General features: G+C 45.1%; 1 protein-coding gene across 24 annotated transcripts in view; it reads right to left on the bottom strand.

The window, feature by feature from the left end:
* The window catches only part of TCF7L2 (transcription factor 7 like 2), a 198,527-nt gene that overhangs the window by 59,926 nt on the left and 113,902 nt on the right, over positions 1-24,699 (bottom strand). For 4 of the 24 annotated variants that reach the window (XM_032608416.1, XM_032608415.1, XM_032608430.1 and 1 more), the window contains exon 6: positions 12,803-12,946. The exons of 19 other annotated variants lie outside the window; for them this stretch is intronic. In XM_032608416.1, the coding sequence (XP_032464307.1) occupies positions 12,803-12,946 (144 nt within the window). The remainder of the gene's footprint in view (positions 1-12,802; positions 12,947-24,699) is intronic. One more of the 24 variants, XM_032608431.1, reaches the window with a different exon arrangement.

Raw genomic sequence — 24,699 nt, 5'->3', positions numbered from 1 at the left:
CTTGCACCAGAGGCCCAGGCCCATATGCACAATGACCTTACCGGCAGCCTACTACCTGTTAGGCAACATTCAGGTTAAACTTACCTGCAAGACAATCCCAATCAATCTCCCCAGGAAACTTTGTTTCTTTTTTAAAATCCTGGAGACCACTTATTTTCTTAATGCATCAGGATCCTAACTAAAAACAATGCTTACCGGAGCACTGAGGGCTGCTTCCCCCATTCTAAACAACTCCAGCTTGTGGTGCTTTTATAATTATTTTTCTCTCCCCTTCTTCTAAACTGTAAGAGGTTGGAATTGCCAGAGACTGCTCTGCCTGGATCTTTGGCACTGAAACACAGACAAAGACTTACTGTTGGACAAGGAAGAATGTAAATATGGTGAGAAATTCCTCAAGATGGGGAAAATGGATTTGGAGGAGAGGAGGGAGAGTGGGACCAAAAGGATGCTGCTGACCAGCCAGAAGCGAGAGATAAAGAAGCAGAGAAGTGGGTGCCACCAGACAGTGGCATCTAGGCTGTGGTCAGAAGCTGCCAAACTTTGAAAGCGGACTTGTCCACAAAACACACCCTCTTCAACACGCCCTTCCATGGCGGCCTCACCACCAAGACCAGTTGCACGAAGATGGAGGGATCCCGTCATGGAAGGCGTTCTAAGTTCCCCAGGAGCTCAGGAGGTAACTTCCTCTGATGATGCCTCAGAAAGGAGCAGACCTCAGGGTGGGCAGGGACTCTGCGGGAGACCAAAAGGGAGCAGAACGTCCTAGGGACTCAAGTCATAACTTCCAGCTAGAAGGGCGACTCCCTGAAGGCAAGGACTCAATCTGTCTTGCTCACACCCTCACCCCCAGCACTGAACAGCACCCGGTAACACTGTAATTAATGAGCTCAAGCTGTCCCAAGTGCTGCTGGTGTTTCTGTCCAGTCACCCTGGAAGTCAACAAGACCTATTCTGCAAACTTCCTCGTAACTTGTGTCCAGAAGCATTACAGGAAGACACCATGCCTGTCCCACAAAGTCAAGTTAATCGCCTTTGTGACAGCTATCAGTCACAAGTCTGATGTCTGAAAGACTCACCTGCATCCCCGCTTCACTCTATAACTTCCAGACTCCCTTTAATCCGAAGCTAAGCTTGTAAGTCAGGCTAATAAGATGATGCTGGCTTGTCTACCTTAGAACTTGGCCTGGGAACCAAGCCCCCAGACAGCCAGTAGAGTAAAATAATCCTTCCTGGAGTGTCACCCAATGTTACAAAAGATATGGACAGATCTTCTGGCTTTATAAACAACCAGGAGTAGAGCTCAATAATGCTGAGAAATTCAAGATCAAGTAGAACAGGTGGCTTACCAGCTATTCTTTACGCCACCTACAGGTCCATTAGGACACTGTATCTTTTGTCCTAAAATCGTAGAGTACGGTACACAACACTGTGGTGCTACCAAAACAATTACTCTGAACGCATTGCCCTGAAAGGGATAAAGAAGAGGCTGGGAGACTGTAGCATCAAGGTGCAGCGGCATTTTACTTCTAAGACTTTTCCCCCGTGCTTCTCTACGCCCCTCCCTGGTGTCCAGATGACATCCATTAAGTTCAGGCACTGCTCCACAAGGGATCTTGGCCTCTGCCTATGAGAAGAATAGCATCAAAAAAATTGCTTGCCAATAACCCATTAATTTAAACAAGTCAGGATGGCAAGAGGAGGCTGCCTGGGAATGATCATAGAAGAGAAGTCAAAAGCAATGTGGGTTAAAATGGGACACACAGCCCTCCGGCGGGATGTTCCTTCTCTTACAAAGGCAAACCCTTATAAGCTCCCACGAGAATTAGGAAATCATCTCTTCACTCATGTGACCAGTTACACTCTTAGAATGACAAGGAAGCTCTCAGTGGGGATGTGAGGGGTGAAGGATTTCCAAATGGATAGCACATCTGACTTGGCCAAAGGCACCAACTCAGACCCTGGCCCATCCTCATTCTTAGGAGAGGGTGAGAGTGAGGGGAACAACATATGAGCCAGAGCGCCAGTATCATTCGTACAGAAATGGGGGCACAGCGTGAATCATTCGGGCACAGTCCTAAGAAACCAAGAGTCCCAGCGACACTGGCTGAGTCCTCCTAGCATGGAAGGAGGCCTGGTTTGTTCCTGCCTCAACGATACAATCTATACAATGGAAACTGAAGGCGGTACTAAGGCTTCCTCGTCCTCCTCCAGCCCCACCATCCTGGGTTGTGGAACGCAACAGAAAGGACCACACGCCGTGTAAATATATGCTTCATACTCAGTCCTCACCACACCTGCACAAAAGACATACCATTAATAAGTATAAAAAATGTAGGTTTCCTCCCAGAGTCATCTTGTACGTAATCCGACCCCCATCACTGGCAACCACCGCTAATGTCATTTGATTCTGAATTCAAACAAAGGGGGAGGTGAGAAGCAAGAAATCCCCGGCGTTTACACATCTGAAGCTCACCCTCTAAAATGAACTTTCCTCTTGAAAACCCCTTTTTAATCAGTCTACCAAATGGACTCGTTTTTTTTTTCCTTTAATTTGCGGGATCCAAGCAATTTTTACTGTGGGTGGTAACGAGAGTCTAACTGTTTCTAATTATTTAAAAAACAAAACCACACACACAAAACAAAACAAATAAAAAATCTATGCTGCCAACTGCCAAGAGACTCAGAAGCCACAACTTCCGGTAGTAAAGATTTTTATTCCCAACTATCATAAACCAGCGGATCTGGAGAGCATCTGGGTATCTGCTCAACGTTTCTCATACATGAGCGTGGCGAGCTGGTACCGTTCACATGTTAAGGAACAGAGGCTGGCAGTACAATGGTGAGGTGAGTACCCTGACTGTGCAAACATAGGAAGATCCAGCCTGCAAATCCAAGCCCTACCACGTACTCTCAGTGGAACCAAGGACAATTTTTTTTTTTTTATTTTGTGCCACAGTTTCCTTCTTGTTAAAGATGGGGAAGGTGGTTCTTACCTGTTGGGAGGATGAAATGAGTTAACGTATGAAAACCACTTAAACTGGAGCTGGTTCATAAAGAAGCACTCAATAAATGTTACTACTAGCTTATTTATATATAAAATTGCAAAAATAGTTCTTCCTCCTATGGAGGAGCTGTTAAGAGTGAAACAAGAATATTTATGAAAAAGTGAACTCAATGCCTGAAAGACAGCAAATTTTTCATAAATGGTGGTTAATATTAAGCCACACCCCCACCAAAGAAAGGGTTCATCCTTCTTTCTCTCAAACCAAAGAGATGAGTTCAAGAATACCCACTGAGAATTAATAAGTAAGAGCTAACGTTGACAGATATACATGTACACCACACCTTAACTCTTGACAACTCCCAATAAATGAAGGGACGTATGAAAATTTCCCTGCTTTACAGATGGAGAAACTGAGGTCTAGAAAGGTTTCAGTACACAATGCACATGGTCACTCAGCCAGCCAGTAGCCAAGCCAGGGTTTGAATTCATGCTCTTAATCATTCCATTAAACAGACTCTGCAAGAACCAAAACCGAGTGCCAAAACGCATTCTCCATTCTTCTGAGGCAAGAGAGCTCATGCCAAAGAGGCCTGCAAGAATTACGACTTTATCATTACATCTGAAAGAGGGAAAAACAAATGGATCCTTTTTATGGAGAGGAAATCCACTACAAAGACCCAGAAGGAGGAGCTCAACATGACAGAAGGAGGAAGGTATTTCTTTGGGCTACCTTGGACCTCTGTGCCAACAAAACGGCCCTATTCTACTCCACGTGAAAAATAATCCTGCGCGATCCTCTACCCTCCAGCCTCCGCTTTCTCCCCCACTTGTTAACCATGCCCAAAGGGTGGCAGTAAGTTTAACTGCAGACAGTAATTTTTGTTAATGGAATTCTAAGCCCATCAGTTTTCAGCTAGGAGGATGAGAGACTCTTTCACTGTGTTTTTCTAAAGCAAATATTTAGTGCTTTCATCTTTTAGTGCCCTAACATGCAATCTGTCACCCAAATAAGAACACAGGAGGGAAAAAAAAAAAACCTTCTCATGTGGGTGTTTGTAGAAATTATATCATGTTTCCGACGTCGATCAGACAAATGGCAAGCACTTCTGGAAGGGGACACACGTCACCCCGCACGCTCTTCTCGAAGCGTCTTCCAGAGTTAAGGCACCCAGGCCCCATGGTTTACACTTGCTCCACTTGTGAAAGTCATGCCAGCCCTGGCTTTCCACAGCACCCCTAGCATGTCGATCATGATGCAGAGAAGCAGCTTGTTTCTGAGCTGTTCTGTTCCTCTAGTTCTGCCTGGGCACCCATGCTCGCGTTACTTGGTTTAGTGTGTGATTTTTTAAAAATGAGAACCATCTTTCCTCCACCTGGAGGACATTCTTCTACAGAAACCTGTTGCCAGACTACAGTAGTTTCTTATCAGCAAAACTCCCTCCTCTCAGCTAAACCATGGATGCTCCGACCCTATCACATTCCGAGAGATTCCTTCAGCCTGGCAAGAGAGAAAGGCAGGGAGAGGGGATACAGACAGGAAAGTTGGGGTGACTTTTGTAGAAGGCAGTTCTAATTCTTTTTCCTGATTCTAAAGCGAGTTTCGATTCCAGAAAGCCAGAAGGAGAGCTACGACTGTGTTTCTACATGTTACCTCCCCTTTTCCACCCCTATAATTTCTGCTTTCTGCTCTGGGTCACTGTTCCCACTTCTCAATTGGCTACAATGGCAAATCTCCAAGTAATTACAAAGGCAGGAATCAGATTACACCAGATTCTACATGTGTGCGATTGTTGCCACCTTCCCCAGCAAAATCCACAGCAGAGGCATCATCAACTGTTCAGTCAAGTGTGACGTTCTGAGCTGGGGACATCCGAGGTCACCTCTCCTCGTTTCCCAAGAGGAGGACAAGCACACACACACAGGATCACAGCACACAAACGTCCCTGCAGTTCACTTTTCCCTAAGAAAGCAAAAGCCCTGACCGCCGCAGGTGAGACACAGCTCTGGCCTTCCCGTGATCGTACCAGTTTGTTCCAGAACCTGGGTAGGGATGCACAGATAATCATGGAAGCACCTCAATTCCTGGCTTCACCTAAGTAATGGGACAAGTGAGGACAGTTGGGGAGAACCATGTTGGGTCAACAAATCTGCAGGTGATACAGCATCTTCATTTTACACATTATGCCCAAACCTTGATCATCTGTCCTGACATCTGGGAAAGAATAATATAGATAATTCAAAGCAGAATACTCCAGAAGTCGTTTCCCTTCACGATGCTGCCTACATGGTTAGCAAGAACATTTCCCTCGCTAATTAGATTTTTCTTTGGCCACTGTCAGAATTAGCCTGAGTTCTCCTAAATCCACAAAGTGGCCCAAAGCATCCTAGGTGTGTGGGGCAAGGACAGCCAGTACAGAAAACAGACAAAAGCCAAACAACACTTGTCAGTAACTAACAGGCTGACAAGCCAGGCACTGGTTACGTCTCTTTTGCTGGAGAAGGCGTGGAGAGCAGAGCAGACTTATGATCAACAATGAAAAATGAGCCTCTGAATGAAAGAGATGAATCAGGCCAATGCTATGTTTCAAAGGGTAAAAATGATAAAAATAAAAAAATAAAACCTACATCTCTTATAACCATAAAAGGGTAGCACGGGAGTGTGTGTAAGGTGATGAAGCTGTTCTGACTGTGGTGGTGATAATACGAACGGATGCTAAAATTCACAGAACTGCAGACCAAAAGAAAAAGCCAATACTGTTGTATATTTTCAAATATAAACTTTTAAAATCCCACATCTCCAAAGAAACCTGCTCCTCAGACCTAAAATCTGGGACACAGAAGTATATTCAGTAAGTGCAACTTCAAAAAATACACAGCTGCAGGTGACCCCACCAAGCCAAGACTGCAGGGAGGAAAGCCTCCCAGGAACCTGATTCGAGTCCACTCTGCTGTCCCCAGCAGGACAGGGCCAAGGACAAACAAATGTCCGAGTCCCTTTAGAAGCGCACATACCCCTGCATCCTGACAGCAGTGAGCCCGTGCCCAGACACTGCTGTTCCTGCCCCGCCAGGCACAGAAATGCCCCACCTTCCCTTCAGGAACTGCCCGAATTTCTGAAGCCAGTAAAAGCACCATCGGCAAGCTTGCCCTGCCTCTCGCCTCCACCCATCTTCCTCCTGGGTTCTTATAAAGGAGGCAGGAGGAGAGAAACTTGTCCAAGGGGCAGAGCTGTGAACTGGATCTCCGTCTGGATGATTCCACGTTTCTTCTACTCTCTGGCAGAGGGGCTTCTCCTTTCCCCAGGAGGAGAGGATCTCTCCCCTGCCACACTGGCTGCTGGAGAAACACCAGGCAGGCCAGAAACCCAGTGGGCAGGAGCCAGGCTGAGCGCACAGTGATTGAGCTCTTCCACGCTCCCTCTGACCCCAGCCCCGGCCATCATGCCCAGCCCAACACCATCTCCTGCCAGCTCTGTTTTTCAAAGCAGCAAGAGGCCCCCGCCGGGGCCTGGGGCCGCGACACAGGGGCTCCGGCGGAGCTGGGCAGACCAAGTGACAGGTGGGGCTGGGAAATAAGGCGAGCGGGGCAGCGCGTCCCTCGGCCACCCCCTGCCTCCCCACCTCCCTCAACTCTCACTTCTTCTTTCTCTGGCGTCTTTAGTTCCTTCTTCGTCCCCGCCCTCCCTTGTCAGAAGGAACTGGCTTTTCCAAAACAGAAACTTTCACTCTGAGCACAAACAGGCCTGTTATTTAGACCTTCTCAGAGAAAAACACAGGCAGCTGTGAGCAGGCTCTGGGCGGTGAGGCCCCGGAGACAGAATGCACACGGAGGAGCGCGCACACACACACCGGGAGGTCGCTCACAAAGGGTTTAAAACTCCCTGGCTGTACAAAGGCCACCTCCTTCCTCACCTTTAGCTCAAACAGAGGAGGCCACCACGGAATGGGAAAGGACAGTCCAAGGAAAACCTGAACCTGGCCTCATCAGGGAAGATGAGTCCACTTCTCCCACTTAGCTCCCCAAACCACACCAAAAACATGTTTTGGTAACTACTACATTTCTTTCATGCAAACAGGCGTGACATGAACTTTCAGAGATGTGATGGAAAAAGCTGGAAAAGTGTGGAATAAAGGATAAAAGACGAGGCAGCTCCTAGAATCACCTCTTGCTAAACGAGCAGCAACTAGTGCAATACCTCTGAATAAGGTGCAGAGGACTGGCCTGACAGAGAAGGATAAAAACTAAGGTGCTCCACTTTGCTTACCTGACAACTGCCTTTGATAAAAATGAGTAAATTAAAGTTCCAGAGTCTGGGCTGAAATGTGGTTCATCTCTGTTCCCAAATTCCAAACATCTACCTCACTGACATCATTAAAAGGACTGATCATAGGAAGGTACTCTGAGAAACAAAGGTATCACAACATGGAGAAACAGACAGACTTGATAGATAATGTCAAAACGGTGAGTAAAAAGCACCTACGCCCTCTCTTCAACTACTGACCATGTATTATGATTTGAGGGGCCCTCTAAGGTATAAAAAGTCTGAAGCTTAATTTAAACTCTCCCCTGACACAATGTAGCCCATTAAAAACTGATCTGTGAGGGCTTCCCTGGTGGCGCAGTAGTTGAGAGTCCGCCTGCCGATGCAGGGAACACGGGTTCGTGCCCCGGTCCGGGAGGATCCCACATGCCGCGGAGCAGCTGGGCCCGTGAGCCATGGCCGCTGAGCCTGCGCGTCCAGAGCCTGTGCTCCATAACGGGAGAGGCCACAACAATGAGAGGCCCGCGTTCCGCAAAAAAAAACAAAACTGATCTGTCACCTCACAGAATTCCAAAAGGGAGGATCCAAAACAATAAACTGTGTGGATGACAAGATGTCATGCACGGAAGGCCCAGAGTCTTCTCCATTAATGACCTTTGTCATATGAGATGCAAAGAAAACATGCGACTCACAAAGAAGGGGGAAAAGAGAGGCAGCCACAGAGATAAGAGCTGTGATCGAGTCTGTGGTGTCCAAGCGGATGTCAGGTGACCCCAGAGCCTGGCTGCAGGGCCGGAAACCACTCCCACCATCCAAGGGATGGGGTCCTTAGAGGATGTCCACGCACCCTGCCTGGGCTTCCTACTCTGTATACCAACCTCCCGGGGCGGAGAAAAGTGTAAGAAGTGAAAAGAACAGTGTTCACAGCCTTTAGTCCAAGGAATGGTCAACTTGGGAAATAGGGCCCAGAATGATCCTCTCCCTCTCTGGGCCTGTGTCCCTGGTGGGAAGCCCTGTGCAAGTTGTGTCCATCCCGTAGGGGGCTCTGACAAGCAGCGGGGGAAACAACACCATTTCACCTGGGAGTGTGGCTTCTTTGAGGTGCCAGAAATTCCAAGTTGGGCACTGCAGTGCCCATCTATACTACTGGGGCCAGAATTCGGCAGAGGAAATACACGTGACCATTTAACCCAGAAGAATTCAACAAAGAAGCTTTGCACACAGAAAAAGGAGAAGCTCTGCAAAATAATATGAGTGGTCCCATCAGCCATCCCACCCTGAGGAGGAATTTAGGGAGGGGGTGAATTTGCTGGATCACTCGCTCAGAATGATCCAGGGCTGTGCGTGCTAAGCCATGGCTCATCTATATCATGGGGACATGATGGAACGTCCAAAGTCATTCTATTCTGTCTTTGTTATTTTCAAGTCACACTCTCTCCCACATGAGATGCAACCAGACTGTAATAGTGGAACTTTAGAAACAGTGTGTTTGCACTGGGGTAATGACTGAGCATATCGAGAGGTACCCAATTCTGGAATGGACACCACTAGAAGTTTTACCAAGAGTCTTCACAGGATATGCAGGAAAGGGCTTCTATTACAAGAGATGTGAGACAGACAGAAAATAATTACATATATGATATGAGCCCACCTATGATTTTTTAAAAACACATCCTTTAAAAGACTGGAAGGAAGTACGTCAAAATGTTAACTCTGCCTTTGAGAAATATTTTTACTGTTTTCTCATCCTGCTTCTCTATGTCATCAGGGGAGGGAGGGTGAATTAAACATTTTAGCTTAACTGAATGCTTGGTAATCCAAAGTTATAATACAGAGATTTATAAAGCAAATACTTTCCCCTTTCTAATGTACTTTGTTGTGTAAATCCAGATTTTCCATACATAACGTATTGAAAAACATAGTACTAAGGAAGTGAAGCAATACGTGTATTTGTCTCAATGACTAATAAGCAAAAATAACACTTTGGCCATGATGCCATGCTTTTTAGAAATCAGACACATAATAAGCCACAGATTTATAGGATGTGGTCTAATAAACCTAAGAAAAGTTTCATTTCCTCTCACCAAAATGGTTAACTCCCTGTCTATGTGACTGGCTTTGCAAAGTTAGGCGAAGCCTTTTTTTTTTCCTTAAATGCCTAACTTGAGAAGTTAATGAGCAAGTGTCAGCAATAATGTGCCCCCTCCTGAATTCACACACAACACACACACACACACACACACACACACACACACACACACACACTCACATGCCCCTAAAGAAGAAACAAAATTAGGCTCAAAACTAGCAAAAAGGTAGGTCAACCAAACTATCAGAAGGGACAGAGGGTATCGTCTTCCTAACGCCCAGCCACTGACCAGGAAGAGTTCAGAGAATCCCTTCAAGACGAAGGAATAGGAGAAGGATCTGAACAAAGAACCTTTTAAAAGTTTGTTTGCAAGCATTTCCGTAAAAATGGTATTGACTAAGCAATTACAGGAAAAAACTCTTTCTTTCTTATCTGAATGCACTAATGCCATGGGTCACGCCCTATTATTGTCACTATTAAACATAGTAATAGCCTCAGTGTAATGACTTTGTGTGGTGAGCTTTAAAATGGCCATGAATAGCTAACTAGAAAGAAGTGACTCATGCCTGCCCAGGTGGACGTTGACTTTCTTAGTCATAGTTAATCAACTGGTCTACCAACCTTAATTCCCTAGAGGAGACAGCCTTGATTCTAAAGGGTTAGAATCAAGCCGAATCACAGGGAAGAGAGAGCAGGGACAATGAAGGTTAAGTATGGATGGGGTAGAAAGTATTCTAGATATGGTACCTGAAAAGCAAAAAACTGGACTCTGGATGTCCTGAACCAGAAGTTTCCTCCCAGCTCCTGAGATGGCTGGGTGTTGAAGAGGACCTAACCCAATCCCCTTTAGCAGGTGGAAGATGATTGGTGGAGAAGGCTCCAAACCATGGGCTATTTTGCCAGGGTCTTTCGGTAACAGCAGTTTTAGAGTTCCACCCCTTTGTGATCTTAAGCAAGTCACCTAACCTCTCTGTGGCAACAATCACAACACCTTCCTCTTAGGGGTGTTGTCAGGTTTTGAAGAGTTAATATACACAAATCGCTTACGGAAGTGCCTGGGCCGTAAAAGCACTGTGTAAAAAGTCTCTCTGATCGGTATTTCAAGGGATCCTGATAGGTGCCCAGTGAAGCAGGCTGGGCAGGGATTCCCCTACCATCCCCTTTTAACAGCCCCAGGGATGCATCACAGAGGGATGAAGCATCTTGCCGGCAGAGGTGGGAGAACGCTGGACTCAAACCTAGTGCTGACTCCGGTCATGCAAGGTTTCCACTATGCTACCCAGAACCATCTCGAACACACCCAAGCTGTGCGTGGAAAGCATGCAGCACGACTGAGATACCGCCCCCCCCCCCCCCCAGCAGAGGCCAGCCCATCACACGGACACACTATCAGTGTGCGATGCCTCCAGAATTCTGCTGGGTGTCTGCGCCAGACCGAGCACGCCAGCACCTCTGGCCGAGCAAGCCCCCGCTTTATATCCTCAACTCCACTGATGCTCACAACAGCTCACATGTCATCTTGGGGAGACTGAAGCACAGAGCACTTGGGTAAGTTGCCCGAGGTCACACAGCCCGAGTGGTGGTGTCTCTGTGTCTGGTCTATTCACAACTTAGGGATTTAGACCCAATTCTGGAAGCTGGGTGTATTAGCACCTCCCCAAGAGATGCTTCCCTGTCCTGAGGGCAAAGCTTGAGAAACAAGCGTAGTCACTGGCGCCGGGGATCTAATCAGAGCCTGTGGATCTTGTGTTATAAGGAAGAAACCCCGACTTTCTGTTTCATTTTCCTCAACTCAGAATGGGTGCCTGGTTCTCTTTTATCTACCTCATAACTCTGACCAAAGATTAATGAGTTACCATTTGCCAGGCCCTGGTGGAGGAATAACTATGATCGGTATGGCCTTATCATCCACAGTCAGAATGAACAGAGACTCTTATTAAAAGCCAGACCAAGGAGTGGCTGCTCAGAAAAAGCCTCCTTTGGGTCAGGGCTGCTGCAAAGAAGTGCAACAGCTCTGTCCAACCCAGGCCAGTTAAAGACACGGCCGTACACATGCACGGGACACGTGTGATCCGGGCACAGACCTCATCAGAAGAGGGGAAAGAGCGTGTGGTGTCAAAAGACCCTAGACTACATCCTCAGTTTCAGTCACATCTGGCCAGAGGGGAACAATTAGACAGGAAGATTTCCACAAGACACCCACGCGTGAAAAGTTACTAACCAGAATTAAAACGCATTATGGTGTATGAGAGCAACCCAGTGAAAAGAAAAATACAAAACTCTGTAAGGTACCATTCCAATTTTACGAAACATTTTTAAACTTTAGACACATGAATGACAAGAAAGAAATGCATCCAAATATTAAGAGATTATAACTAGGTAAAAAAGAACGTGGATGTTTATATTTTCTTCTACCTGTTTCTCTTTGTGTCTCTAGTTCTCTCATAGGGCTATTTACTACTTTTTAGATCAGAACAAGCTTTTAAAGATGATTTCACCCTCCTTTTCTCTCTCCAAAGGCGAGACGCACGTACACGTTACCTGTGATTCTAGGCCTCTGCTGTGTTCTGTCCCTGCAGCCCTAACACGCAGCCCAGCAGCCAGCACACAGTAGGGATACAATAAGTATTTTTCAAAGACAGAGGCTTTACTAACTGCCTCTTAAATATTCACTTTTCTTTTTAAAGAAACTTAAAAGCTAGCATTAGTACTAAATCATTCACTCTTTAAGTCTAAAGAGTTACCTTACAATTTTTTATCTGCATTGACTTTTGCTTTTCTGAAGATGAAAGCATGTTCTAGATGTTCTTTATTCTTTGGGACTACAAATTTGAAGAGAACTGTCACTCTCAAGCACGGAGCAGTGTGGGGTACTGACATCGTATTGAATTATTTAAAGGAAATTAACAACGCGCTTCCTGTCCTTGGAGAGTGACATCTGCCAGCAGAGCCATTCACGGCTGCCTCAGGAAGATACCACTGCAGAAGGGCGAGCATTGCCCAGCCCCTTGAATTCTAAAAGAAAATCTGTAAGTTCTAAAGAACAAAGACAAAGTTCAGGTGATAACTTCTCTTCCACTGGAAGCTCTGAAGAGTCCCAGGAAATGACTTCCTGGGGGTCAAGTTTAAAGGGATAACGTGTTGCTCATGGTTCTCACGGAAGCTCCGCGGGACACCGGACCATGTGGCTTTAACTGGGAGCCCGGCGCCTCGGGCTCGCGGGACCACCTCCCTCTATACCCTGTCCTGGTAAGCTGGCATTTTTACGGCTATGATAAACCTATCCGTGGTCAGCACACCCAGACATCATGGCACCCGAAGTGACAGCGTGTGACGGGAACTGGGGACCACGGCGGTGGGCACTGCCCTAGCGGGAGGTAAACTTTGGATGGGTGGTTTCAGTTCAGAGTCCGCTCATCTCATACCGTCATTCTGCTCCGAGACCTACCTCCAAACACCAGGGCTCCCCAACCTTTTGTAAGGAATGGCTCCTTTTCATGTCCCTGAAGACTTGAGTGCTGACAGTGAAGTCTGAGGGGGGGTAGAAGTGCTGACAGTCATGTCCCTGAGTGCAGCAAGGGAGGGGGCACTGCTGCCAGGAAGAAAGGGGAACAGAGTGAGGCTCGGGAGGGAGGCGGGGCGCAGTCAGCAAGGCATTCACGGCCCCCAGCCTGACTTCCTGTCCTACCCCCGCTTCTCTACAAACTCCAAGCGGGGAGGATCATGGTTCCCCCGCACAAACCCAGAACTCTTCCACCTCCCTGCTGGCCAGCGACATCTTCAACACAACCACCTCTTGGCAGCCTTTCTGATGCATCCCTTCCCGCTGAGCCCACCCTTGCCCGTCGTTCCCCTAGGGACACGCCACTCCTTCCTCTGAGAAGCCCGCTGGCTAGCATTTTCTCTCTCTCAACTTACCTTACTGAATCTTCCATTAGTTTAAACCATGTGATATTGCTGCTGTTCCTACCCTACAAAAATGCAATTGTACAGGGTTCCACGCAATTCTAGAGCTATTTGGGGAGCTGTCTTAATACCTTTCCCTCTGCCAGGCTGCAGTCTTTTTGAGAGCAGCAACTACATATCTGGACCCCTTGAAAGATCCAGCAGCACACACCCTGAGTGCTCAGGAAGTATGTGCTCTACTGCACTTCAACCCAGCTGGAACCCTATGATGAGCGCTGCTTCTCTGTTTGGGGTTCTGGACAGGAATGTTCATATTATTCTGCTATTCCTCACAACCACCCTGTGAGGTAGGTACTACCGTTGTGCCCATTTTACAGACAAGGAAACTGACTCAGAGACGTTAAGGAGCATGCCCAAGGTCACACAGCTAGTAAATGGCGAGGGAGGGGGGGGACCTGGACCAGGTCTCAGTCAACTCATGGTGGTGCTACGTAGATGCATTTGCCTGTCCAGATGTTGACTATTGCTCTATAAATGGGGTAGAGAATTGAGGGGTGTTAAGAGCGACGTGGGGTCCAAGAAGGGCTATTTCACAACAAGGAAATATCATTCTAATCGTCTTTAAAAAAAAAAAAAGAAAAGATCTATGCCTTTTGTGTTCATTGTAAAGGATTATGTCTTCCTTTACAATGAAGTTTATCTGCCTTGTAAGAAGTTTAAAAACTTCTCCACTCTAGTTTTTAAAAAGTTTTTTGTGAAGGAAAAGCCCACGAACAAATTTTTCACCCTTTTTAATCCCACATAATAGAATTCAGGATTAAGAACATGAGATTGAGCACAATGTCCGATAATTTATGTTCTGATATTCACTGAATACCAGGATGAGCACAGTGGGTACCAAAGACTCTAGGAGTTAGGGAAGCAATGGAAATACGGACAAATCTACAGAACAGCAGCCACGTTTCTAGAATAACTTACATGGTTCCCATATAACCTGGTCCTCCGATGGGGGAGCTGGGGGCTTATCCAGGTGGATTAAAACCAGCCAAATTGAGAAGAAGCCACATCTCCTGCAAACTGGTGCTACTCTAGGGCCCTTGCTGGTTGCAACTGTCCCCGTGGCTGGACTTTTAAAGTCACCACTGCTGGGAGCCCCAAGCTCTCTGCTCCCAGGAAGGGCAGCCGAAGCCCCAGCGGAAGCACTGGTTGCCCATCCCTGGAGGTCTTTGGTCTCCACCCAGGAAGCAGAGCCTCCCACCCTGCATTTCTCCACGGGGCTCGTTTGTAAACAGGAATGTGAGTCACTGAGTCCATTTTCAAGATTAGCCCAGCTTGACAACCAAGGTCCTCCTATTCTGCCTTGTCGCAGCCGTGACGCGTCTTAACTGCCTCCCACCAAAGGGGCCATGGTTTAGCCCTCCAATTGTTCCTGAAAGGAACCCAGCAATATGGGGGTTTCAATCCTTGTCTGCTTATTTTGTTTCCTAACACAATGCTGAGAGCAAAGAGGCAAGGTTCCCGAGGGCAAGCACCCCAGGAGTTTGTAAAAGAAATGTATCTACGGTTACCACAGACCACATTCTCTTTATTATCTTCCCATGGCCTTTCCTTAGGGCCTGTACTCCCACAGGGGCTTGCACACAGGCTTGTTATGCTCATGGGCACGCGCGTGCACACACACACGCACGCCTCTGTATAGGATCTGGATACTCTTCCATTCCTGGGAACCTCAGAGCCAATCTGCAGGTCACTCCTACCACTACTGTAGGATCTACCAGCTTTGAAATTTGTGAGATTAACCTTACCCCCATCTTATCCTAGGGGTCTACCCTGCTTTGCTCTTTATTCTAATTTCTTTAATTATTCATTTCTAATCTTTTTACATAATATGAGGTCTTATAAGCCAATTCAAATCTGGGGGCTATAAGATGTCTTATAAACAGATCCAAATGTATATATAAATACCAAATCATTTTGTTCCCCGACAAAACTCTAGTTGAGCCTTTCCCTAACAAATCTAAGACTCTTCAACACATCCTAAAGATTATGAAGGCAGATGTCTGCCAAGTTTTCTGCTCAGCATCTGTTCATGCTTTTTCCGGTAACAATGCCCTGAATTACATAGGAGGTACCACCCTAACTCTCAAGCCATATAGTCTGGGTAGAGTGGACCCTACCCCGACCTGCACGGAGGGGTAAGTGTACTCAGTCCAAAGGCACTCAGCACATCACACCCCCTTACGCAGCCACTGATTCAGAATTGTGGGGAAGGTAAAGTCTCTCTGGACTCAAACCTGCTTCCATGCAATGAAGTCAACCTGGAGGAAAGCAGAGTCAAGAGCTGGAAGGAAATGATGTCCTGGTATATGGGCCCCTGGATCCAGCCACGCTACCTGTATACTTTTCAATTATGGGTCAATACACTCATTTTGCTCAGGCCAGTTTGGGCTGGGTTTGAGGAGAGAGAAGGGCACCCTGACCGGAGAATTCTAGTTGCCTTAGAATGACCTCGATAATCGTCCATCCACACATCAAGCAGTAACGTGGAAAAAACTGGAGATGCTCCAGGAAAAGTAAATGAAGGCCTCACAAGGTTCATGCTCCAGGCATGATGCGGGGATTATTACAAGGCAATATACTGGAGTAAGTGTCTAGTACTTTTCAAAATAAGAATGAATGTGGCTTGTGGCCAGTCTCTGGGATGGGGGTGGTAGCCTTGAGAAACCACACACCTGCTAGAACTGTCACTCGGCCCTCCTCCTCTAGTGCCTCTGAAGCCACCAGCTACACTGACTGACTCTATTAAGATGTGGTCTCCAGAAGTTGAGGCTCTGCCATGTCAAGACAGACGGCAGGCAGAGCGGGTAGCAGGTTTTGTTTTCTCTGATGGCTTGGCCCCTGAGGACATGGGGTGTTGACCAGTTCTGGACGTGGCCGCATGGAGCAGAATCAAGGTGTACCACTAAGAAGTTCGAGCACTAGTTGAATATTCTACTATTTGGTTTCTTTATGAGCTTATAGCCGCCTTCAACAGGTGGCTGGGCAATATTCACATGTTAATGCGACAGAATGGAAACCAACGAGCCAGAAAGTACAAATTGCTCTGCCAGGAAAAATAAACACAAAAGAAAAGAATATAGGAGGAGCTGAAAAGCATTTAAAACCCAAAACCCTTAAATATACTAAAGCCTCCAGAAATAAAGATTTTCTATGAAATTTGTTATTCTGACCAAATTTGGCCAACAGCCAAGAGCTGTTGGGAGAATTCTAAACCCACCTCTTAGGGCAGGAAGAAAAAGGCAAAAGCTTTCAATTTTGTTTCAGTAAAGTTTGGTGTGATTATTAACTTTATATGTCAACTTGACTGGGCCATGAGGTGCCCAGATATTTGGTCAAACATTATTCTGAGCATTTCTGTGTTTTGGATGAGTTAAAATTAGTAGAATGAATAAAACTGAATGCCCTTACGAATGTGGGTGGGCCTCATCCAATCTGTTGAAGGCCTGAATGGGAACAAAAGGCTGTTCCGCCCCCAAATAAGGGAGAACTCCGCCTGCCCGACTGCCTTTGAGCTGGGACATTGGGGGTTTGGTTTTTTTTTCCTACCTTCGGAATTGGACTAAGACATAGGCTCTTTCTGGGTCTCAAGCCCGCCAGCCTTTGGACCAGAACTAACACCATCAGCTCTTTTGATTCTCAGGCCTCCAGACTTCAACTACAGCTACACCATAAACTCTCCTGGGTCTCCAGCTCACCAACTGCAGTTCTACGGGCTCGTTGGTCTTCATAACTGCATGAGCCAGTTCCTGACCATCAATCTCTTTTTCTACTTGTCTGTCTGTCTGTCTGTCTATCTATCTCCTATTGGTTCTGTTTCTCTGGAGAACCCTAATATATTTGGGTTGTGTTTTTATATGCTTTCTCCCCGCAAGCAAGAGGGAAAGGATTATTTGTGGGTCTCTCAAAGATATCAGAATTGTGAAATGGAATGGGTCTTAGAAATCATGGAATTGAATTCCTTATGATTTTTTTAAATCTCTAAGTCTAGGCATAAAACTAGGACCTACCCAGGACTACACAGCTAGAAAAGAACAAACCCAAACCCAGGTTTTAAAAACTAGGAGATAGGGGTTCTATGCATAACATGGACGAGTTTTATTTTGAAACTGCAGCATCTTTGGAGGGATAAGAAATCCATTTGAGAGGAGGACGTGGGCAAGTGCCATTCCACTAAAGAAGCAAACTAGTAAAATGACAATTTTTTAAAAATTGGAGGGAGGGCAAAAACCTCTTATCTCTTTATCATTTACTCACATACACACGCACATGTGTGTACAAACAAGGACACCAAAAACAAATAAGCAACAGCAGCCAGCCAGCCATCCAACCAACCAACCAGAGACCACACACATGTACATAACCTTGAAAAGAGATTTCAGATCTTTACAGGTCATGCTGATCTAGCTTTGAGTCCATCAATAATTACCACCTCTGAAGGTAAGTTAACTCTGGTGGGAACTACTTACGTTTGAAAGATCTTGCCAAACAACACAGATGCAAAAAAACTGGAATCACAGCTCCAGGCAAGCTGCCATTTTTGTCATTAAAGGTGAACCCAGTTTTTCCCCAAAACAGGATACCATCACAGACGTGGCAAATGTGTGCAACATTATTTTTCATGATTATTTTTCCAAAATGTGAGTGACAAGGTGTGAGAGTCTATGTGTGGTGCGTGTGTGTGTACACACTGAACACCTGTGTGCATACAGCGGTAGGCGGGTATCCTCCAATATGGAAGACAGTGGCCTGCAGTCAGGAATGGCAAGTGCCCGGATCACCTACGGCAGCTCCCTCTTCCCTTACCCATATCAATATCACCTGGCCACCCTGCTCAGAGCTGGTATGTGGTGAAACGTAATCATCACCCCTACACTCAAGGGATGTAGAAATAAAGTCTGCCTTGGCCCTTGAGGACCTCATCTTAGTGAGAGAGAGACCAGGATCCAAACAGAATGAACACAAAAGGAGCCGATGTTAAGTCAACCCTTAGCCTAGCCTTTTGCAAAGCACAGTTCACCTCTTCCTCAGTCTCAGCGGAGAGACAGATGTGGGGCCTCACTGTCACTGCCACTTCCCACCAACTAGCTGTGTGCCCTGTACTTCTGGGGCTCAGTTTGTTAAGTCACTTGAGGATGCCAGCTGCTAGATGACTTGTGAGGGCCCTGCTCACCCTCCAGCGTGCTCCAGTGCTGCAGGGCGAGCAAAACGCAGAGGCCGGGGATACAATCAAGTCCTCCAATCGCTCTCAGTACAAATCCAACATGCCTGGATATCTAGACGTGGCCATTGCATAAGAGGCGATATTTACTGAAGAAAGTTATATTCAAGGAGAAAAGGCTTTTTTACCAGATAAAATATCTACATGGCCAAGGAAAAATATTTTAGCAATAAGGTATAACAAACGGGAATTTGTAGCGTCATTTCAAAAGGTGTTTATTAAAGAAAATGTTGCCAACTTTTGTTTTCTAGGGGAAAAAAATACTTCTCAAGAAGTTGAAAATGAAACATACCTTTTTATTATGGTATAAACAGTGAAGGAAAAGTCATATAAATATCTTTTGAAGAATTGGGGATAAAGTTTAAAAAAAAGTTACTTGAGTAATTTTGAATAAAGGACATACTTTTATTTTTTAGCTGACATCAACACTAAATTAACTGACTTAATTGACTAAATTATTAGTTAAGTCAAATTAACTAAATTAATTGACTTTAAGTGAAGGCAAGGCTTTCTGGGATGGTGATAATGTGAAAGAGCTAGCCTTAATATTGGGGATTTAGCTAAGGCGCGCAGAAAATAAATGAAGTTCTAATAGACATCGCTGGAACACTAAACGAAATCCTTCCTCAGACAGTGATGAGGTTCCGTGGTGACCTCAAGCAGGTAGAAAAGTGAAGCTTTTCCCTGCAATCTCCATCTCCATTATTTGCATATGGAACTGAGAGATTAACAGTATAATCTTTCCAGACAAGCAAAATGCCAGCAAGCTCATGAAAAACCATACGCTCATCCATTACTTCGAGAGAACAGGAGCTGATTCACACGTGTGGGCAGAGGACCCCTATGGAAGAATTGGAGGCAGAAGCTCAGGTCCACTGCGAATCCAGCTAATAAATAAATGTAATATCGTGCTGTTAATGAGATTTTTGCTAAAGGATAGCTCCTCCTCCCAGGAAAGCCTCCGGGAAGGGATGTGGGTCCATATGATGCCCCTGGGGGGCATGAACAGCACTGCGCAGAATCAAGGGACCAAGAGGGGGAGACAGTCTGATTGGGATTGGTGATGTCTACTTGGTAATCCTCTCTTTAAAAACCAACATATCGCCTACAAAAAGATAAAAAAAAAAAAAAAAAAGCACCCAGAAATGGAGCTGAGAGGTTGTAAAGACAACACAGAGACCAGGTGTGGCTGGTTACTACTCAGGAAATTTAGAGTGCTTTGCTCTGAAAAAGCAAGCAGCGGAGATCAACAGCACCCTCCTCTCAGATCAATGGGGACCAAATGTTTTAAAATGCAAATAACAGGTTTCTAGACAAACCCTGGAACTTCTCCTGGAAATGTTTTTATAATTCACATCTTGTTAGCCACAGGAGCCCCAATTAAATGTCTTCTCTTCTCATTTCTACTCACCAATTACTAGCATTAGATAATAACATACTATTTTCTGCTAATATGTTTCCTGACAACATCAAACTCCAGAGGGTCTTCATGGTGCAATAACTGTGCAAATGACGGCTAACTGACGAGAAAATGTTATTTAAACCTTCTCAGCGTTTATGAAAAAACAAACATTTTGGCTGAAATGCATTATACTAATGGCGTAAAAACTTACTGAATTGAAATAATTTGAAAAAAAAGTTCTCCCCAAACATCATGAAAGAGGGAATCACACTGCAAGGATATAAGGTTATAAATATTCAAAAACAATGGACGATATGTGGAACCTAGAAAAATGGTACAGATGAACCGGTTTGCATGGCAGAAATAGGGACACAGATGTAGAGAACAAACGTATGGACACCAAGGGGGGAAAGTGGCGAAGGGGGAGGGGGGGATGAATTGGGAGATTGGGATTGACATATATACACCAATATGTATAAGAACCTGCTGTATAAAAAAAAAAAATAAAATTGAAAAAAAACAAACAAACAAAAAAACAATGGATGCCCACAGGCAGGACCACTCTTGACACCATCTCATTCAGAACGGGAAGGTACATGAGAATTTGGGGAGAGGCTTGCCAGCTCCATTCTCTAACATCCCTGGTTCCAGAATGACAGTCATCCCCCAGCTGTCGTCCCCAGAAAGAATCACACTATTGCTAATTTCATAACTTGAGCGGCCACCACTATTGTCAGTGGGCACACACCTGGGACACCATAATGGATCCCGCCTGGACTGGGGTGATGAATTCTCTCAGGACTATGGTATTCGGGGTTTCTCTGTTTGAAAGGGAGAGTTGGAGCCACAGGATAAAAGATAAGGGGATGAGACAAATTATCCCAGGCACCCAAGTTGTTGGCTATTCTTCTACCCCGAATATTTATATTTTTAATAAAGAGAACCTTGAGAGAGAAAAAAAAAATCCTAAATTGTGCGTGTGTGTGTGTGTGTGTGTGTGTGTGTGTGTGTGTGTAGAAGGCAACAGAGACAGTACACCCATGAGCTGAAGGAGTCAATCCCATCTTGCTCCCATTTCTTCTCACCACTAAATGGATGGGCCCTGCTCAAGTGTAGTCAAGCCCAGAAAAATCACTCCCATATTCTCACTGAGATGGCTCTGAGAGAACACCTAGTTTTCAGAGTTCTCTTAAAGATTGTTCGGTTTCTTGGAGTGAAAATCATCTTCATATGGCTCACATGTGCAGCCAATAAAGAAAGAAACTCACGTGTGCCCTGAAAAGTTTCCCCTCAAAGTACTTAAGGGACATGAATGCCAAAGACAGTCCTGGAGGGTAGTGATCGGAACTGATGAACAAGCGGCTGACCCAGGCTGGGCCCACCACCCTGAACAGAGAAATTCCACCTTCGGTCACATCAAATCAACCACAGTGCAGAAGCGAGCCAGTGCAGCAAATCCGGACAAGATGAATTTTCCTATCTCCAGAGTGTAAACATACCTGGGCTTCTTAATATTTACAACAGGTAAAACTAACAAACCAAAGCAGTAACAAACAAGCAAACCAAATATAAAACAAAAAGACTCCCTAGACCTCTTCTAATCACAATCTTTGGTGGATGCCATTTGAGTCATTACCACCTGAGGAGAAAATAAAGAAAAAGGAGATAGCAGCTATCAGGAACAAGTTTGAGTCACTGGAGATAAAGTCTCAATCCTTGGTCAACATACAGAAAAACTTACTAGCAATAGTTACTACTTTCATAGATTAAACGCATTCAGTGCCTCCGGGAGACCCAAACTCTGAAGTCATCGTTATCCAATGTTTGGTTCCAAGTAGAGTCTGAGGAGGTTAAGTATGTCTTCAAATACGCAGACCACTCACAGACTTGGAAATCTTTGCCTTGTAACAGTATTTATCATAAGAACACTTAACAGCCGATAAAAAGGAAAGGGATACTTTCAACAATTAAATACGGTCTAGATTAATATTTTTAAAATTCTGAAGTTTACCATCAACTGATAAATGGATCAATAAAATGTGATCTATCCACACAATGGAATATTATTTGGCTATTAAAAAAGTAATGAAATAGTGACAGATGCCACAACATGGATGAATCTTGAAAACACTAAGTGAAAGAAGCCAGTCCCCAAACACCACATATTGTATGATTCCACATACGCAAAATGTCTAGAATAGACAGAGACACAGAATAGATGGGGAAAGGGGGATGAGTTGGGGGAAATGGGGAGTGACAGCTAATGGGTATGGAGTTTCTTCTGGAGGTGATAAAATGTTCTAAACTTGATTGTGGTGACGGTTGCAACTCTGCAAATACACTAAAAATCATTAACGTGTACACTTTAAATGGGTGAACTGTATAGTACGTGAATAAACTAATATTTTTTAAATTCTGAAATTTCAATTGGCCTAACCACCATTATCGTATCTCTAACTGCTTTCTATTTGAATTCTGAGCACATTTTATTTGAAACGAATACACAACTCTGGGAAACAGGCAGGATAAGAATTATCATTCCCATTTCACAGGAAGCAGAGGTCCAGAGAGCTTCTGTTTTCTTTCCACTGACTGGCTAGGTTTCCACAGGGCACAAGGAGGAGTGTGAATTATGGAGAAGTCATAGGTCTTACCGTTCCCCAAATCAGGGAGGGATTAATATCCAGCTCTTGCCAGATGTCTAGAAATTTATATGGTTCGGTCATGCAGACATGCTACTGAACAAAAGACACTGAAAAATGGCACCTGGATTACTGGAATGCAACTCTCAATAGCATGAAATTCAGGTTAAACAATTTAGCTAAAAAAGCAGGGCAGGAGGAGTCATCATCTCGAGTCGGTATCTGGTGGGGTGAAAATATACCCAATTAGATGTGGCCATATAATTTTCACATCAAACATCTTGTGGTCCCAAAGGCAACTAATGGCACAGCTTGCTGTGGATTTTCCCAAGTTTTCAAAAGCAATGACAGCCCTCTTCGACAAAGCCATTCAACATAACAGAAGGTTAAAGTGGGAACCACAAACACTTGCTTTTCTTAATTTACACCTTTCATTTACTTCCCCAGAAATGTCATGGAGGAGCCATGAAATTTATGATGTACTGTTCATACATCATATGTACGGTTCCTTTTAAGAATAGGATTTAGAAAGCAGAATGTGAACTCTAGAAGGTAATCTGGAGCTATACCTTAAAAAAAAACAAAAAACTTTTAGTATTCCAGGAGAAACAAGATGATTTGGTTGGGTCTTGCACTTAAATTTAAAAAAAAAAAGGGGGGGGTGGAGAGAAAATATTAGGTGAGTGGGAAACTAGCGGGTTTTGACAAATGCAAATATAAGGACTTCACATCATCCATTCTACTAACCAGGTACCATCAAAACCCGTTGCTGGAGCACAGCAAACAAAAACACAGCTCACAGGGGCTTTTCTCTGCATCACAGACTTTTGGAAGCCTGAGAAGCTACTAACTTTTAAATCATCATGTTTGTGTAGTTTTAACCATTTCTTTTTTTCTTTATTTTTTTTTTGAAAAATACTCTAGTAAACCACTAAGGTATTTTTTAAGTACATAAAGTCATTGGCCAAAAAAAAAAAAAGACAACTTAAAACACACATTGGCAAATTGGGATGTCATTCATTTTAAAATATTCTTTCTTAGACCTTAGTCTGTTCTTTAGTTTCAGGAGTAACAGAGGGATGGTTGCTCAATAAACACTCACGTTAAAGCAGGACTTCTCAACCTCAGCCCTACTGACATTTTGATAACTCTCTGTGATGCGGAGAGGGTGGGGGGGTGGGAGGCTGCCCTAGCAGTACCTCTGGCCTCTACCCACTAGATGACAGTAGCATCCCCTGCCCAGCTGCGACAACCAAAAATGCATCCAGACGTTGCCAAACGTCTCCTGGAGAGCAAAATCACCCCAGCTGAGAACCAATGAGTTAAAGATAACTGGCCTGAAAATTCTCCTATGACATGGACGGATGCAGAGGCCCTAGCTTAAAAAGGTACCCAGATCACAGCAGCAGCCGACAGCAACAACAAAATCAGCCAACTTTCATCCAAATCCTCCAACAGCGATCAGTTTCGGAAACCCAGAAAAATATGATGATACTGTAAACATCCCCCTGAGCCTCCCCAGTGACTAGTGTGTAGCCTTCAACTGTGTGCCAAGGTCCCATAGTGCCCTGCAACTCTTTTAAGCGTCCCTAATACTGTCATTCACAAATGAAGTGACAGTACTAGCAAGATTAGTATGTGTCTAAAGGCGGGGTGGGCATGGTCCCCAGTATGTTTTGGTCTCTTTAAAACCACAGAGCTGTAGTAATCTGCTGATCTATAATAGATACCCCAGTCGCTCAAGAAAACCCAAACTACTCCCTCTTCAGAGTGGGGGGAGTCTATTGGTAGCCAGATGGCAAAACAATGAGATTTTTATCTCTGATCTCCTTAATGAAAGAATCCAAAGAACAAAATACAAAATGGAGCCCAAGTCTAATTCATAAATCCAGAAGGTTCTGCATAAAGTGAGTCTGAGGATCTACGAGATCCCACAGGATGTTTGTGCTCAAGCAAGAGACGGGCAGCATCAACACCCTCGCGGACCTCTGGTGGATTAGTCAGCCTGCCGACGGCCCTCGAAACCGCCACGGGAAAGCATTCCTCTGCTCACCAGCCACGGGCACAAGAGGTCACAGCAGTGCCAGAGGTAGGGGGGACCAAACCCCAGACCCATC

This window comes from Phocoena sinus, chromosome 16 (assembly GCF_008692025.1).
Source record: "Phocoena sinus isolate mPhoSin1 chromosome 16, mPhoSin1.pri, whole genome shotgun sequence".
In the NCBI taxonomy this organism is placed as follows: domain Eukaryota; kingdom Metazoa; phylum Chordata; class Mammalia; order Artiodactyla; family Phocoenidae; genus Phocoena; species Phocoena sinus.
Note: the sequence above shows the minus strand (reverse complement) of the source record. Positions and strands in the feature narration are given on the sequence as shown.